General features: G+C 67.4%; 2 protein-coding genes across 2 annotated transcripts; one reads left to right on the top strand and one right to left on the bottom strand.

Annotated features, from left to right (window-relative positions):
- Positions 1–512: 512 nt before the first annotated feature.
- Positions 513–7,629, top strand: LOC118166719 (shootin-1-like). Its single transcript, XM_035325852.1, has 16 exons — positions 513–824; positions 2,167–2,291; positions 2,531–2,582; positions 2,857–2,951; positions 3,245–3,374; positions 4,044–4,141; positions 4,408–4,489; positions 4,670–4,764; positions 5,018–5,164; positions 5,419–5,572; positions 5,676–5,778; positions 6,174–6,223; positions 6,440–6,549; positions 6,920–6,967; positions 7,066–7,237; positions 7,388–7,629. The coding sequence occupies exons 1-16, from the start codon at positions 788–790 to the stop codon at positions 7,627–7,629; spliced, it is 1,740 nt and encodes a 579-aa protein (XP_035181743.1). The 5' UTR covers positions 513–787.
- A 3,242-nt stretch (positions 7,630–10,871) lies between these two features.
- On the bottom strand, positions 10,872–15,488 carry TEX261 (testis expressed 261). The gene is made up of 6 exons (XM_035325902.1): positions 15,299–15,488; positions 14,663–14,742; positions 14,194–14,347; positions 12,314–12,381; positions 11,347–11,449; positions 10,872–10,989 (listed from the first exon to the last, which is right to left on the bottom strand). Exons 1-6 carry the CDS (start codon positions 15,366–15,368, stop codon positions 10,874–10,876), a joined length of 591 nt encoding a protein of 196 aa, XP_035181793.1. The 5' UTR covers positions 15,369–15,488; the 3' UTR covers positions 10,872–10,873.
- Between the last annotated feature and the right edge of the window lie 1,676 nt (positions 15,489–17,164).

The raw sequence follows: 17,164 nt of genomic DNA, 5'->3' as shown, positions 1-17,164 counted from the left end.
CGGCGCCGGGCTGCTGCCCCCCAGAAACCTCCGTTTCCGACCCACAGGGAAAGGAAAGTGCAGGAAACCTCCGCCCCTCGCTCAATAAAGCCGTGCGATCTCCAAACCCGGGCTGTGCACTGGTGCTTCCCACCCCGGCTCCGAGCTCGTCCTGCCCCGAGCCTCCCCACGGCACTGCCCCGTGGCAGCCTGGCACTGCTGTGCCACCTTGTCCCCCCCCCAGGAACATGGGCCGGGCCCTGCCCCATGCTGCTGCTGCTCCCCACGGCCAGCCCCACGGTCCCCAGCAGCCAGCCCAGCCCGGCTCTGCGCTCTGTGCTCGGCTGCAGAAAGCTTTTGTCCCCAAACTACGGCGTCTTCTCTTTTTTGAGAGGCCCCAGGAGGCTGAACGCCCCCGAGAAGGTGTTTTTGTCGCAAATCTGCACGGCAAAGGCACAGCCCCGAGGGAAACGGGACTTGCAGCTGGGGCAGGGTGAGTTTCGGTTCCCACTGCCTTTTGCAGCCACGTTTCCCCCCCGGCACGTTCCTGCTGCAAAAAGCCCTGCTGCCGGGGGTCCCGCCGTGCCCCCCGCCACGTCCCCCCCGAACCAGCACCCCCAGGGCTGCAGCAGCAGGAAAACCCCCGCCGGGAGGTGGGTGCTCGGCCCCGAGCTGCTGCACACCGAGGGGCGTCCACCAAGCCCCCACCGGGGTTTCACTTCCCTGCGGCGTGCGGGCGAGCACCGGGGCGTTGGGCGCAGGCGGCCCCGGGAGCGGGGGACCGGGGGGCACCGGCACCGCTGCTGCCATGGACTGGGCTGGGGAAGGCGCCGGCCAGCTGGCAGGTGAGGCTCGGTGGGGTCTGGGGTCCCGGACCCTTGCCTTCCAGGAGGCTCAGGGGTAGCCAGGAGTGCTGGCACGTCCCGAGGGAAGGGCGGTGGGGCCGTGCCCGCGGCCGTCCCAGTGGTTTCTGGGTGCCCCGGGCTCCCCGAGGTGCTCTGCAGGGCAGAGCCAGCCCCTGGGGGCTATGGGGGGGTCTGTGTGGCATGGCCTTGGCTAGGGGAGGGAGGGATGATGTGGGGCTGCGTTTAGATGCGTGGCATGGGGGGTGTCCGTGTGTCTGCCCCCCGTCTCTCTGTCCATCCCCCGTCCGTCCGGGCCGTGGGAGGCACACCTCGAAATCTGCCCAAATCCGTGCGCTCTGACGGCGTGAGGTGGGACGAAGAACAAAAACAGGAGCAAGGAGGTGCAGCGGGGAGGTTTGCAAGCACAGCTGGCGAGGGTCCTGTGGGACCACCTGCAGGTGGCTGCGGGTCCTGGTGGCGGAGGGTGGATTAAAAAGGGGGGATTTGGATTCCGGAGCGCATTCCCCACCAGATTAGGGCTGTTATGAAAAGGGTCAGAGGCAGGTGCCGGATTCCTGCCCCGCAGCCCGTGATGCACCGCGGCCCCTGCCTGCTTTGGGAGCCGCTCCGGGGAGGGACCGATGTAGGAAACGGGGTGCTACGGGCAAAATGGGGGTGCACGGGGGGTCTGGGTCCCCCCAGGACCCTCAGCGGTGCCCAGCCAGCGGGGGACGGCAGCGGCTCCGTCCCTGGAGCTGCGGTCGGTGTCGGCCTCCAGCTGTGCTCCTGCTTTCCCTGGGGACCCCTACCCGAGCACCCCCTTTCCTCCAGGGCCTCTCTGGTCCCATGGCCAAGCTGCCTCCTCGAAGGAGCTTGTCGCTGGCTCTGGCTTTTGCAACCTGTTCCTCGGTCCTTTATTTGTCACCCCTCTGCTTTCCTCGCGATGCCATGGCTGCAGCAGCGCCTGGCAGCCCTGGGCCACCCGTATCCTGCTGTTTTATGGGGCAGCGCGTTTCTCGGGGGGTCCCCGGGCTGTCCCCATGCAAGGTTTGGGGAGCAGGGAGGAAACTGGGACCAGTGGGAAACTGGTCGTGCTGAAATCAGGATGGGTGAGCGCGGGGAGCTGTCTGCACTGATGGTCAGCAGCCAAACTCGGCTCCACCACCGTCCCTGCTGCAGGTCCCTGTCCCCAGCCCGACAACCCCGGCCCCCCGGGGCTGAGCACCCGCAGCCCTGCTCGTGGTGCCCGGGGGGCTGCTGAGCACCGGGGGGCAGGAAAGGCAGCGCAAACCCTTTCCCACCAGCGCTGGTAACCTCCGGATGTGTTTCGCTTCCCCTGCAGCCATCGTGGAGTCAGACGGCAACGAGGAGGAGGAGGAGGAGAAGGACGAGGAGGAGGAGAAAGAGGAAGATGAGGAGGAGGAAGAGGAGGAAGAAGAGGAGGAGGAAGAGGCAGCCATGGTCCAGGTATCACCCGTGGGCTCATTCTCTGCTTTATTTCCCTCTTCCCCACGCAATTCGGAGGGGACAAGAGGGGACCTCGGTACCTGCCCTCCAGCCGGGTCCTGTGCCCACTGGCCCTGCTGGGGACCCCGGGGACCCCGGGACGCTGCCACCAGGCTGCTCCCGTCCCGGCAGCCCCATGGAGCTGGGGGCTTGGGGCTCACGCGGGGCGAGCACGGCGCTGAGCGCTGCCTCGCCCCCAGACCCTGGCCGAGGAGGACGAAGCGAGAGCGTGGCTGGACGACTTCCAGCAAGGTGAGAGCGGCGGCCGCATCCTGCCGAGCGTCGCTGGTACCACGACGTGACCCCGGGCTGGGGGCTGGGGGCTGCTCGCCCTGTCCCCAAGCACCTCAACGGGGACAGAGGAGGTGGGATCGGCAGCCAAAACGCGCATCCCGGTGCGGACCCTGGCCCAGCTTTCTCCGCAGCACCCCGAGCACTGGGGTGGGCGCAGGGTGCCGGGAGGAGGGCAGGGGCCACGGGCAGGCGAGGCGAAGCGGGTGCTGAGCCCCGGTCCCCGTCCCGGCAGCCTCGCAGGCGCTGCTGGCCGAGCTCTCGGCGCTGGAGGCAGAGTTTGAGATCGAGAGGACGTGTCGGCAGCAAGCCGAGGCGTACGCGGCACAGGTAGGGACCCCGCGCCCCGGGAGCGGGGTGGGGCTGTGCACCCCTCTGCCGCCCCTCTGGCTTCGTTTTTGGGCTGGTTTCAGGGAAATGGGCGGCGCTGCGGGCACAGATCCTGCCCAGGCTGTGTCCCCTGCCACTGCCCAGAGCCAGGGGCTACGAGGTGGTGTCACGGGGGGGTGGCAGCAGCGGGGACAGGGGTCACAGCAGGAGCAGGGACGGGGCTGCCATGCCCCCCGGGGGCGTCAGCAGACGTCAGACTTCAGCAGCAACCCCCAGCCCTGGCCTCTCCCCAGGTGCAGAAGGAGAACACGAAGCTGAAGCGGCTCAGCCTGGCCCTGTCGCCCGGCACAGGGGACGGGGACCTGCCCGAGGAGGGGGACACCAGCCCCGACCCTGCCCAGCACCACAGGCAGGAGCTCAAGGGTGAGCCGGGCCCCTCTTATTTTGCCTCTCCACGCGTTGCTCCCACGGCACCCAAGGGTGAATTTTGCCCCGGCTGCGCTCGCTCCTGGTGCGAGCCACAGAGCCCAGCCGTGCCCTCAAAGGCGTTCTCAACACCAGCTAATTAGTGGCAAGCGCGTCGTACCCCTAATTTACATTGAGAGGTGCCGAGCCGCTAAGCGGGCTCAGCAGCACGCAGAAGAGCTGGGTGCCTGCCGCCGTGCTGGCATTGCCCCGTCCTGGGGCAGGGACCTGTCCCCGTCCCTGTCCCCATCTCTGTCCCTGTCCCCTGCCTGGCTGCGTCCCCCGGGGCCACCCACGCACCCCTCGCCCCTTCCCGCGGCTGTCCCTCGCGCCTCGTTCCGGGAAGCCACGAGGGAGAGCTGCTGGGACAAGTGAAAAAGGCGAAACGAAAACGCCGCGGCCCCGCTTCCTCCTCCTCTCTTCTCTTTTCCCATGCTCACAATTTCGGTTGCGTTTGCGGCCAGGAGCTCCTTTTGCCTGCCCGTGCCGGGGGGGTGATGCTGTGCTCAGGGGTGCTGTGCTCCAGCCTCCAGCGGGGTCCTTGGTGACACGGCCAGGATGGGCCCCTCCTGGGGAGGGGGCTGCTGTCCCCTTGGCCACCCCGTGCCCCTGCTCCTTTTGCTCCAGGTCTGCAGGAGAAGCTCTCCTGGCTGCTGGTGGAGAAGAAGGAGCTCAGCATCCAGGTCCAGGAGCTGCAGAGGGAAAACCAGGACCTGCAGGAGCAGGTACCGGGGGCAGCCCCCCTCCCACCTTGCCATGCCCCCTCCCCAGGAGACCCTCTGCCCCCCCAATGTGCTCAGAGCCCCCTCAGCACCTTCCCTTTCCCCCCTCCTTCCCCAGCTCCTTGCTGAGCCGGGGATGGGCTTTGGGGGGGGGGCGTGAAGGACCCCTCATGCGCAGCCCCTCTCCCTGATGCGGGGGGGGGGGGGTGTGGGCTGGGGGCAGCAGGACCCAAGCCCGGGGTGCCAAGGAGGGGCTTGTCCTGCTGCAGCTGGAGAAGGAGAAGATGGAGAGGCAGAGCCTGCGGGCGGCCCTGGATTCCTCCCAGCGGACGCTCAAATCCTTCAAGAGAGGTGAGGGAGGTGCCGGATGGCTCCCCAGTGCCCCCAGTGCCCCCAGTGCCCCCAGCCCGGTGACCCAGCTGAGGGGGAGCCAGCGGAAGCCAGAGGCGATGCCGCAGCCCCAGCGCGGGGATTTGGGCATCCCGAGGGGTTTGTGCCCCCCTCCCCGGGCTGAGCCCCCCGCCGTGGCAGTGTCCCAGGTCGTCACCCAGGACTACTGCGAGGCGCTGCAGAAGCTGGAGCTGGAGCAGGACCTGCGCCTGCACGCCGAGGCCTTCGCCCACAAGGTGCGGGCGGGCTGGGGGGCACCCTGGGGTGCTGGGGGGGGGGGGGGGGGGGCAACCCCCCAACGGACGCCCACGGGGGGGGGGGGGGGGTCAGCTTTGCCCCAGATCCCAAGGGGAAGCGGAGGCTCCCGGGCGCCCATCGCAGCACCCGGGGACGCTGCTCCGAGGGCACGGTTTGGGGTTTTCTGGCGGCGGCGTGGCCAGGGGCTGAGCGCCAGCCCCCGCCCCGCTCCAACCCCGGCCCCTCGGGCAGATGCTGGTGGCGAAGAAGGAGGCGAGCAGGCAGAGCAGCATCCTGCTGCAGAGCGCCGGGCCCAGCGCCCAGCTGCTGCGGGCGCTGCAGGAGGTGGGGAGCCTCACCCGGGCGCTGGAGGAGGCGCAGCAGCGGCACCAGCAGCAGGTGAGAGCCGGCCCCAGCCCAGGGGGGCACCAAGGGGTACGGCACCGCGTGGCTCCGGACCTCTGCGTCCCTCACCGTGCCATCGCCCAGGGAGGGTTTCCCTCTGTGGATTTCCACCGCCGCGCTCTCAAAGCCTGGGGAGGGCCCCCAGGGGTGGGCTGGCGCTTGGTGGGACCCCCACTGCGGGCTGGCACGGGGCGGGGGTGGCTGGGGAGGACCCCCCCTTGCCCTGCTCCTGGTTTGTCTGCCCGCAGGTGAAGGAGCTGGAGGAGCAGCTGGGCGCGAGGCCGCGGCAGGAGGAGCTGGACCTGGCCCGGGCCGCGCTGGCTGAGGCCGAGGAGGGGAGGCAGGAGCTGAGGGCGCAGCTGCAGGAGGCGCGCGGGCGGCTGGCGGAGCTGGAGGCGGCCGGTGGGTGTTTCACCCCAAACCCCAGGCTCTGGGCTTGGGCTCAACGTGGGGCATCAGCCCCAGCACGCCCCCCCCCCGAGCCCTAAATGTGTCCCCACGGCAGCGCGGTCGCAGCAGGAGAAGCAGGACGGGGACCCGGCATGGAGCGAGCCCGTGCCACCGCCGCCACCGCCGCTGCCACCGCCTGCGCCCACTGTCCCCGTGGAGTAAGTGGCACGGCCTCCGGCACCAGGGGGGCATGGGGACACGAACCCTTCTCCACCCAACACACGCTGCTTGTCCCGTGGGGCTGTGCCTCGTCCCTGGGGTGTCCCCGGGGTGTCCCCAGGGTGCCAGGAGGGCAGGGGGTGGACGGGGCAGAGCTGGGCGCGGTGCCGGGGGCTCTGGCTGGGCACTGGGGTGGGTGAGCTCTGAGCAGGGACTTGGGGGGTCTGCCTGGGCCCTTGCCAGTGCTCGGATGGAGCAGGGGATGCGGGCAGGCTGGGCTGTGCGCTTGGCTGCTCGCTGCTTTGTGCTGTGTTTGCAGCGGGGAGCAGGGAGCGGGGAGCAGGGAGCGGGGAGCAGCTCCGGCCGGCTCTCAGCCCCGCTCCCCCCCCCGCAGCCCCCTCTTGGCGCTCAGGCAGAGGAAGGGGCAGGCAAACCCGCAGCACCGTAAGTCCGAGAGCGTGGCCCCAAACCCCTTCCCTTCCCTCCTGTGCCTCCCCCTGCGCGGGGGCACCCCGGCACCCCGAAATTCCCAGGTGATGCTCCCGACACGGAGTCAGGAGCAGCCCCCTGCCGGGCACGGGACATCCCGTGGGGGTGGTGGAGGTGGCAGCTCCCCCCTGCCGCAGCGTGTGAGGTCCCAGCAGGGTGCTCCCCGCACAGGCAAGCCAGGAGCCAGTGATGCCAAAGCCCAGGCCGTGCAGGAGATGATGGAGAGGATAAAGAGCGGGGTGGTGCTGAGGCCCGCGAAGGAGCGGGTGCCCCTGGGCCAGGTAGGAGCCGTGGGGCTGGTCACCTCCAGCCCCCTGTCCCGTGGGGGAATGGCCCCGGGGCCGGGACCCTGGGGTGCCTTTGGGGAGCACCAGCTCCTGCGTGCCAAAAAGGGGATGTGAAAGGGGGCCCGGGACCTGCTCCCCATGGGCCAGGTCTGTAGGACCGCTGCTCCCGAGCCAGGGCAGCGCGGATGGGGACAGGCAGGGAGCTGGAGACTTACCCCGAGGACGCCCGTCTGTCCTGGCCTGTCCTTTCCTGAAAAACCCTGGGCTCCCCAGCCCCACTGCCTGTGGCACCCTGGGGACCATGGGCACGGGGAGGGTGGGGGGCCGAGGGGACGTGGTCACCTCTCCTCCCGTCCTCCTGCAGTCAGCCAGCAAGCGGAGGAGCGCGGCGCTGGAGCTGCGGGGCATCCTGGTGAGCAGCCCTGTCCCCAGCCCGGGCTGGTGGGGGCACCCCGTGTGTCCCCCCCCCGGGGCTGTTCCCGTAGCTCCCCGGTGCTCGGTGTCTCCTAGGGCGCCATGCGCAGGGCGAGCAGGAGGGCGAGCGGGCGCGGGCGCAGCGTGCGGGGCCAGGACAGCCAGCTGGAGGCCATCCTGCAGCGGCGCCGCCGGGCAATCGATGCCCCCGCGCCCCCCCCGCAGCCGGACAGCACCGACCCCGGGGCTGGGGGCAGGACGGAGCCTGGTAGGGGCTGGGGTTGGGGGCTGGGGTTGGGCTGTGCCACCTGCATGGTGACACGGGTCCATCACGCAGGACCCGCTCTCGCTGTCCCCGTGCTCGCCGCGTCCCGTTGTGACTCCGCTGCCCCCCGTCCCTCTGTCTGTCTCTCCCCAGGGCACGAGGACGCGGGCAGGGCTGCGTCCCCTGGCTGCTGGGATGGGGACACGGAGCCAGTCCAGTTCCGACCGCGGGCAGTGGGAGGCATCTCCCGGAGCCGGCCCTGCGCCTGGCTGCCCAGAGGGGGAGAGACGGTGGAGAGGGGGCAGCCCGAAATTCAACTCAGCCCTGCCCGGAGCGGGGCGGATGGAGGGGAGCAGAGCTGTTCGCCTGTCCAGTCCTCCGTCCGTCCTGCCTAGGGGGGAGAAGCAGCCACCAGCCGTGTCCCCAGGGCCACCAGCACGCGGCTGCTGGCTCGGGCACGGCAGCACGGGAGCTGAAGTCTGCCCAAAACTGGGGGAAAAACCGCTGGGCTGGGGGCAGCCATCGCTAGCTTCGTGCTCATTTCCTAGCAGCCTGTATCCTCTTGTGCTTTAATTAAAGGCGCGGTGGCACCGGGTTCCCCGAGCTCCCTCTCGTGCTGGGGGCTCGGGGGCAGAGCGAAGCCCCCAGCACGGTGGCACCGTGGGACCTTGCCCTTGGCCATGGCACGGCGCCAGCGGCTGCAGCCCCCGTGGATGCTCCAAAGCATCCAAGCAGCACGGGGCAGGGATGTGGGGGCTCAGCTCTGGTGAAGGCAAAGGAGAGAAAAGCTGCAGGTCAGAGCCACGGCACGGGGCTGGGCAGGGCTGTCGCTGCGCCCGAGCTTCCCTCTCCGGCTGGCGGGGAGCCACGCGCCTGGGTGCGGGCGTTAATTATTCTCCCCGTTAAAAATTTACGCCTTTTTCATGGCCCGGATGGATGTAGCTTCCCCTCGCTGCCAGCGATCTGATGATGCCTCGTTGTGCTAATTAGCGAGCTGGCTGGCGGCAGGGCGCGGGGAACGCGGCCGTGCCACGCGGTGCGGGTGGTGGCACAGCGCGGGGACACGGGCCTGGGGACAGCCGGCACCACTTCCAGCTCTGCCCCACCTCTGTGCTTTTTCTTTCCCGTGGTGGACGACAGATTTAACGAAGTGTTTAGGCGAGCAGCTCACCTTTCTCATTACCGGGCACTTCAGGTCCTGCTCCTTCGGTTCTCAGGCACCTGGAGGGTGCCGTGCGGAAAGCCCACGCGGCCAGGCTGCCGATGGGACGCAGGAGCCCATCCGAGGGGCAGGTGACAGGGTGACAGCCCCGGGGACGTCCCAGCCCGGCGGGTGACTCAGCAGCCTGCCCTTTCCGCCCGTCACACTACAGCGAGCCGATTCCTCTCCCCTGAGCGCACCCTCCAGACGCCCGTGAAAATCGATGCCCGCTTCCCGGCTCCGCTCCCGGGGGACAGGAGAGCCCCCGCACGCCACGGGGACGGAGGGACGGAGGGACAGGCTGTGGCAGCGAGAGCTGAGGGGCTTGGGCAGGGAGCTGCGTGTGCATACACACCTCTTAAATCCTTCACCAAGGCACTAATCGCTCTTGGTTCCATGTAGGCAGGCAGAAGCTCCGCAGGACTCTGGCACGTTGCTGCTTGGGCAGGGAGGATGAGGGTGCGCTGCCTTCCTCCCCGGGGGGCTGGCCGGGGCAGCACCCAGCGAGGGCAGCATTTTCCAGCTGCAGCCCCTCAGGGCGTGGTGGTTTTCTCCCTGCCCACGGCAGGAGCTGGGAGCCCACGCAGGGCCCAGTGCCGCGCTCACCCTGCAGGTGCAGCCCCGCGTGGCTTTTTCTGGTTCTCACCTTTTAAATATTTACGGGGCTCTGCTCGCTATCGTCCCGGGGTGTGACTGCTCTGAATCCAGCCCGGCTCAGCCCAACGTGTCCTAACATCCTAAATACCCGGGCAGCACCCCAAGGAGCTGGGGCAAGCAGGCTTGTCAGCCGTGAGGACGCACAGCACCCTGCCCTGGCTCAGCGACAGCACAAGGGGCACCAAAAAGCCCCTCTGGAAGGGGCATTAAAGCCACCGGCCTTTCCTCTCTGAGCGACGGTGCCCAAAGGGCTCCTGGGCGACTTCTCCTTCCCCTGCAGCACGGTCAGAGAAAGCTGAATTAAAAACCCGAACCTGAGCGTGCCGAGGGTGCTGAGCTGCCCCACCGTGCCCAGCCCCGAGCCAGGGGCCTCGCCTGCCCCTGTCCCTGCTGCCACCACGCAGCGCCCGCTCCAGCCCATCTGGCGGTGCCTGGGGCGGTGGAAACTGTTAGAGACACTTGGGAGCAGAGCTGTGAAGACGTGGCTGGAAGGAGCCGCCCGCGTGTCCCCTCCCGCTGTCCCTGTCCCCGAGGTGCCCCCGCAGCAGCCGCCTGCCCCTCCCTCCTCCTGCCACGAGGGTCTCCCACCTCCTGCTGAAGATCTCGCTTTCGCTTCCACTCCTCGTGCCCCAGCCAAGGCCCAGGGGCATCCCCCGGAGCCTTCCTGGCCGAACCTGCCTTCCTCACCGTGCCCTCGCAGGGCTCAGCACCGCCAGGTTGCCCGGGGACGTGCCCCTTCGTCCCTCCGCCACTTCTCTGGAAACAAAACCCAACCATGGGCATGCACAGAAGGCAATGCCACCGCAGATACGGGCCGCAGGGGCACTGCTGCACCCGACTTCTCAGGTAATAATGCAAACGTCACCGTTTGCTCAGAAACTCCTTAAAAAGCATCCCAGGACTGCAAAACCCTGCGCCCCTGCTGAGCCGAGGGAAACCCGGCCCTGCCGCAGGGCGCAGCCGACCAGTAACGAAGCACAAAAGGGAAAAAAAGGTTTTTTTAATGATCGTAGGAAGGAACAAAGGGTTCACACCTCCTTCTCAGCAGGATCATCTACTCTTTTTTAAACTGGAAATCAGGGAGGCCTGGCGGGTTTACTAGCACAGAAGGTGCCGAACACCTCGCCCCGCTCCCTGCTCCCCCCGGCACGGAGCAAACGCGGCGCCCGGGGCCTCGCTCCCCTGGCCAGCAGCTTCCAGGCCCCTCAGGGAGGCCTCCAGAGAAAACCAGAGAAAAGTGGAGATCTCCAACGTTAAACCAAACAAAAATAAAGGCGCTCCTTCCAGCCCCCCCCTGCTGTCTGGGGGTGCTCCCCGTGCTGATGCGTGCCGCGGCGCCAGCATCCTGCAGCGCCAGCAGGCGGGGACACGGGGCTGGTCCAGAGGCTGATTACTTTTTCTTTTTTAATTAATGGCTCTGTGTAACCTCAGTTAGATGTCAACGGTCTGCTGCTGCGCCAAGGGAACGCGTGCCCGCAGCCAAACTACCTCACACGAACTCCACACTTGCAACGAGAGCGGGTGACGGTGCCTGGCAGGTCTCTGCGCGGGGCGCGCGGCTGCGGCCGGACCTTCCTCACCCTCCTCCTCCTCACAGTCCCAGGACGTCAGCGGAGCCTGTCCAGTGCTGCTGCCGCCTGCGGCCCCCACGTTATCCACACGTTCCCAGCAGGGTCCCGGCCGCAGATGCGGAGGAGGGCTCCGGCGAGGCGTTGGGGACCGCGCTGCCCCGCAGCCCTCGGCACAGTTTGGGTCTGCCCGGCCCCGGCTGCCTGCGGGGCTCAGTAGATCTTCTGCCGGCTGGGCAGGATGGCCTCCTTGATGAAGGAGAAGATGAGCAGGATGCCAGAGCGCTTGCCCCTCTTTCCCTTGGTGAAGTAGTTGGAGACGACGTCATCTGCGCAGAGAAGGGAAGAAGGATGAAAACCAGCGAGTGCTGGGGTACTCGTGTGCAGGGGCACAGGGCCCCTGACTGAGGGCAGCGCACGAGCAGGACGTTTTCTGCTGTGCTCACATCTGGGCTGCTCCAGCCCTCTGATTCTGAGGCTGAAGCATGAGGGGAGAGCCCAGCGAGAGCTCCGGGTCGCCAGGACAGGAGCGAAGCAGCCCCATGAGCCCAGGACCTGACCCAAGGCCGGAGCTGCCTCGCTCTGCCCCGTGCCAGGCGGGCGCTGCGGGAGCGCTCCCTTCTGCCCTGGCTTTGGGAGGCTTTGGGAAGGATTTCCCGACCCGAGAGGCAACGAGGAGCGCTCACCTCCGGGCTGCACCGTGGACGGCAGGACGTTCTCTCCGGCCGACAAGGAGACGAAAAAAGCAAAGGGGATCAACCAGAGGCAGAAGGTGAAGTAGGCGAGAACCTGCGGGCAGAGCACAGAGCGGCGAGAGCCGGGTCAGAGCACAGCCCCTCCTCGCGCCAGCGTGACGCTGGGTTTCTGTCCGAACCCCCCGAGGGGAAGGGCGTTGAGAGGAGACATCCTGCAACTCATTGCCCTCGGGTGCCGAGACTGCCAAGCCAGCACGGGGACGAGGAATCCCCCAGCTGCCTCCCGAGAAGGCAGGGCAGAGGACGCCCTAACTCCTGAAAACCTTCGCTGCTCCCAGGATTTAGAAGAGCCCGATTAACCAAGCAGGAAATCGCTCACGCTGCTGCACTAATTAAATCCTCCCGGTACCTTGCAGGGACGAAGAGGAACTGGCACCCCAGGGTTTGCTGCTCCTGCCCCGAGGCAAGGAGCCAGAGCACCAAGGGCAGCCCCCAGCCCGCTGGTGCTGACCAGCTCTGCAGAAGCTTTACGTTTCCCAAAGCTGGTTTTTCAGTAAGTTTTCCGTGGGGTTTAAGGAGGCCCCGTTGTGAAGCTGGGCCTCCACCTCCCCGGCAGGTGTGAGGGTGGCAGGACAGAAGAATCAGCACGGCTGAGGCACAAAACGAGGAGCAATTTTTCTAAGAAGGAGGTGGCTTGTGTTTAGCTTGCAAAAACCTTAAAAAGTAGCATTTTTTTTTTATGTTTCTTAGTTTTTAGCAGTTCAGAAAAAAAATCCACCGCCTGCACTGAAGATACAGCATCTCCTCCTGCCCTTCACTGCCTAAGGAAGCCCCAAGGCCATACCCGAGGGGTCTGGAAGAGAAGCTGCGGCTCCCCCGGTGCCTCTGGGGACTGAGCAGGTCCCCCCGAGGGGCGCCGCCCTCCGCCCCCTCCCGCCGTGCCCCCTCGGCCCCTCACCTCAGAGAACAGGTAGTATTCCTCTGCGAAGTACTGGAAGGCCAGGTAGTGGTTCAGGACGACCAGCACTGCCGAGAGAACACGCAGCAGGGTCAGCCACCAGCCTGAGGACAGCGCCGTGTGTCCCCCCCCCCCAGGACAAACCCCTCTCCGTGCCGCCCGTCCCCGCAGCCCGTCCCCACCGGCAGCCTCGCTGTCGCCCGAGGAATTTCTGATTGTGCGTGAGCCCAGTGAGAAACCGTCTGCGTCCCCAGTCCCCTTGGGGACCCTGCGCAGCCTCCGAGGAGCCCGAGCCCCTTCTCGTCCCGTGCCGGAGGTCGCCCGGAGCCCAGCACAGCCCCGAGGAGATGGGAGAAACCCTGCAAGCACAGCAGCTGCCGAGGGGCTCTGCGGCCAGACGTAAAGCAAGTCGAGCTGGAACAGGCCAACGCTGTCCTCAGCACGGGAACACAGCACCTGGAGCTCGCTGGTGCCTTTTATCCGAGGCGCTAGGACAGCTCCTCCAGCACAGCTCGGGGTCAGCACGGGCACGAGGTGGCCCCGAGGTGAAGCGCTGCGTCCTGCGCTGCCCCTCAGCTGAAGAACACGACCAAAACGCAGGGAACTGCAGGATGAGAGCCCAGCGCTGCCAGAAAACACAGCCCCCGACCCCCAGGCCGGAGAGCTGCACTCATTTTCAGGCAGCGGATGAAATCTTGCCTACTGGAATCCTTTGAGGAGCGAGGGCGCGTCAGTCACACGCGGCGAGCACCCTAAAATATGCATGACAACCGCAGAAAATACGCGTAGCAGCTCCAGAAAGTCCCGCCAGAGCAAGGTCAGTGCTTAGGGCATCGCTCAGAGCACAGCCCTGAAGTCACACCCACGCACAGGGCGCTTCAGCATGCAGGGGACTCGGAGCAAAACCACAAATAAAGCTGTTCCACCGACTCCGAGCTACCACGAGGCAGCCTGACGGCGCTCCCAGCCCATCACCCGTGGCGTGCCTCGTCCCTGCGCGCCCAGCAGCCAGGTGGGACAGGCAGACAGGACAGAAGGACAGCCGCACAGCGGGGGAGGCACCTGCAAAAGGTGGCCCAGAGCCGCCCCACGGGCACCGCGGTCTCACGGCGCCCCACGCAGGCACTGCAGGCTGTGAGAAGCCGCTGCCTGGGGCCGAAACCCCTGCCCCCCCGCAGCATGAGCCCACGGCAGGCCCTCGGCAGGACGGGAGCGTCCCGGAGCCACCGTCCCTGGGGACTCGGCCCCGAGCAGCCGGGAGCCTCCAGGTGCTGGGGATGGAACCAGAACGGCCGCGGCAATGGGGCTCGGGAGCACCGCAGGAAAGGGGTCAGCGTGGGAAGAACCAAATCTAGAAGCATTAAAGCTCTTTTCTACCTGCCCTTTTTGCAGTAAGCGTGAGGAACTTCCATCTCTGTATAACCACGGATGTTTATTTTAAAGCTTTCCTTTCCCTAAAGTGCACCTCGCAACGATGCACACGCAGCGCCATCAGGCTGAAATTATCCACGCGGGGTTTTGCAGCTCCCTTCAGATCCCTCCCTGCTCTGTACCGAGAGGCAACAAACGCTGGTGGTGGCGTCCACGCAGCCCAGGGCAGGAACCTGGCTCAGAAGCCCGGGGCAGGAGCCCGGGGCAGGAGCCCAGCCCTGCCACACTTCGTGCTGGCTCCTGGTGGCCCAGGACAAACAAGCACAGAGGCTGCAGCTGTCCCATGCGCACCCTAAAGCACGATTAAGGTACAAAGCTCGAAGTCCTGGGGCCTCCCTAACGCCCTGGCAGCTGCAGTGCAACAGCCAAGCCCTCACCAACGCCCAGCCAGGCTCAGGCTCCTGCTGCCCCGTGCCACCCCGTGTTGCCCCGTGCCACCCCTCACTCACCGCAGGACAGGATGAAGTTGGAGGAGGTCAGCACGATGAAGGGGAAGGTCTGCAGCAAACCGAAGTAGACCAGGTTGGTGAAGAGCCCCACGCCCACCATGAAGCCGGGGAAGTGCTCGAAGAGGTAGAGGCCGACGAGCACCGCCGTGGAGAACTGGAAGGGAGGAGCGGGGTGTCACAGCCCTGCCTGGGGTGGCACTGGGGGGTTCTGGGGGGGGGGAACCAGGCAGGGCTGAGCCTCCCCTGGCTCCTGCACGGAGGGATTGTGGTGTGTGCGGAGGAAACGCAGCTCTTGAGCTGCCTTTGTTCAGCTAAGGAGGCAAAACCCAGCTGTGGTCACAGCAGGGAGCCTGCTGTCACCAGGGCCACCCGTCACAGGGAGCTGGAGCGTCCCCAGCACCACGAGGAGGGGGCAGGATGACGCCCCGTGCCATCCCCAGGCAGGGCGCGGTGGCGTTTCGGCACTCACCCAGATCATGTACTTGATGATCCTCCTGGTGACGACCGTGTACTCCTCGATCAGCTCCGCCAGGTAGTACAGGCCGGCGGCTGCGGGAGGAAGGCTCGGCTCAGCCCCACGCCGTGGGGGCAGGATGGGGACACCGGGGGGGGTCCCAGGGGGCTACAGGAGCGGCGCAAACGGGGGCACCCAGAGGGACCCCAGCCCTAGGGCACCCCCAGGACCTCGGGGGTGCCTTGGTGACCTTGGGGACATGCGGCTTGTGTGGCACCAGGTGGCCTCGGGACCCTGGGACCCCCCCCCCCCCCGGGGCCCCCCCCCCCCCACCCCCCCCCCCCCCGCAGCCCCCCACGTCCCAGGGACCCCCACCCCTGCAGACCCCCACCCCTGCAGACCCCCACTCCTGCAGACCCCCACTCCCCTGGAGACCCCCACCTCTCGGGGACCCCCACCCCCGGAGACCCCCACCCCCTGCAGCACCAAGGGGACCCCCGGGGGACCCCAACCCAGCGGCACCCGGAGACAAAAATGGGACCCGGGGACAAAAAGGGGACCCGAGGGACAACCGGGGACCCCCACCCCGAGGCACCCCCAGCCCCCCCCGGCCGCCCCCAGCCCCTCTCCCCGGGATTCCCGCAGCCTCACCGATGGCCAGGGTGACGAAGGCGACCTGCAGCAGCAGGGACAGCCAGCTCAGCGCGTACAGGAACCACATGGCCGAACCGAGCCGGGCTGAACCCAACCCAACCGGGCCGGGCCGGGCCCTCCCCGCTCCGAACTGGTCCGCACCGGGCCGGGAGCGGGGCCGGGCCCCGCCGCTGCCCACGCGGCGCCGGAACCAGCGAGCGGCCCGGCCCGGCCCGGCCCCGCCGCCGCGCCCTCTGCAGGCCCGGAGGGCCTCACCCGGCGGGGAGGAACCGGGTCTGAGGCCTGCAGCCCCTCCAGGGGTCCCGGTGTGCCCCCTCCCGGCCCGCACGGGGGTCCTGGCAGCGCACGGAGCCCCCCCGGAGGGTGACGGGGCTCCCTTGAGGCCTGCGGGGGGACCGAACCGTGAGGGGAGCCCTGAAGTTGTGTGGGGGGTCCCTGAAGTTGTGTGGGGTCCCTTAAATTGTGTGGGGGTCCCCCGAAGTTGTGCGGGGGTCCCTGAAGTTGTGTGGGGTCCCTTAAATTGTGTGGGGGTCCCCCGAAGTTGTGTGGGGGTCCCTGAAGTTGTGCGGGGGTCCTCAGATTGTGCGGGGGTCCCTGAAGTTGTGCGGGGTCCCTGAAGTTTTTTGGGGGTCCCTGAAGTTGTGTGGGGGTCCCCCGGAATTTACGGGGACCCCAAACCGCAGAGAGGGTCCCGACAGCACACAGGGACCCCGGGACAGCAAGGGGAGCCCCCGGGGGCACGGGGAGCCTCCAAAAGGGTGTCGGGGCTCCCCCAAAGCACACAGGGACACCCCCTGAACCTGTGTAGAGAGACACTGGAGACCCCCCCGCACTCATATAGGGACCCCCTGCACCCATATAGGGACGCCCTACACTCATAGGGACCCCCTACACTCATTATAGGGACCCCCTTATAGGGACCCCCTACACTCATTTTAGGGACCCCCTACACTCATAGGGACCCCCTACACTCATTATAGGGACCCCCTACACTCATAGGGACCCCCTACACTCATTACAGGGACCCCCTACACTCACACATGGACCCCAGCACCCCTATAGGAGCCCCCTTCTCTACAGGAACCCCTGCACCCCTATAGGGTCCCCCAAACCCCTACAGGGACCCCATGCAGCCATACAGGGACCCCTCCATCTGCCTAAAGACCCTGGGCTGGGACCCCAGCACCCCTATAGGGCCCCCCCCGCCTATATGGGGATCCTCTGCATCCATACGGGGACCCTCAGCGCCCCTATAGGAACCCTGACACCCAGGTGGGGGCTCAGGCTGGGCACCCCCTGTACCCCAAACCAGTACCCCTGGGCTGGCACCCCTCTTCCAAGGTGGGGACCCCAGGGAGAGACCCCAGCACCTCCTCCCTGCCGTGCCTCAGTTTCCCCACAGACGGGGGGGGTAACCCCCCCCCCCCCCCAGCACAGGGAGCTCCAAGCAGCCCCACAGGGTGGTTTGTGGGGTGCCCAGGTGGAAGTCCTCGCAGTGGGGTGCTCGGGTCCTCGTGGGGTCCCCCGCTGCTCCTTGCCTGGGGCCAGCAGCAGGGGACAGGCAGGACGCAGTGACGGCCACCACGCACCCCCCCATACGCATGTGCATGAGTGCCCCCCCGCTTGCCCCCACCTTGCACCCCCAGTTCAGCTGGGGTGAGGGTGGGGGACACCCCATGACCCCAGGGCAGGGTGCTGGGACCCCTTGGGGGTGACCTTGGTGTCCCAGCAGGGAGCAGTGCCTGGTGCTCAGCACCCCAAAGGACAGGGGGGCAGGGGGACAGGGGGACAGGGGGACAGGGGGATATGGGAACAGAGGGACAGGGAGACGTGGGGACACAAGGATAGGGAGACATGGGGACA

This window comes from Oxyura jamaicensis, chromosome 4 (assembly GCF_011077185.1).
Source record: "Oxyura jamaicensis isolate SHBP4307 breed ruddy duck chromosome 4, BPBGC_Ojam_1.0, whole genome shotgun sequence".
Taxonomy (NCBI): domain Eukaryota; kingdom Metazoa; phylum Chordata; class Aves; order Anseriformes; family Anatidae; genus Oxyura; species Oxyura jamaicensis.
This window is presented reverse-complemented; position numbering and strand designations above follow the sequence as displayed.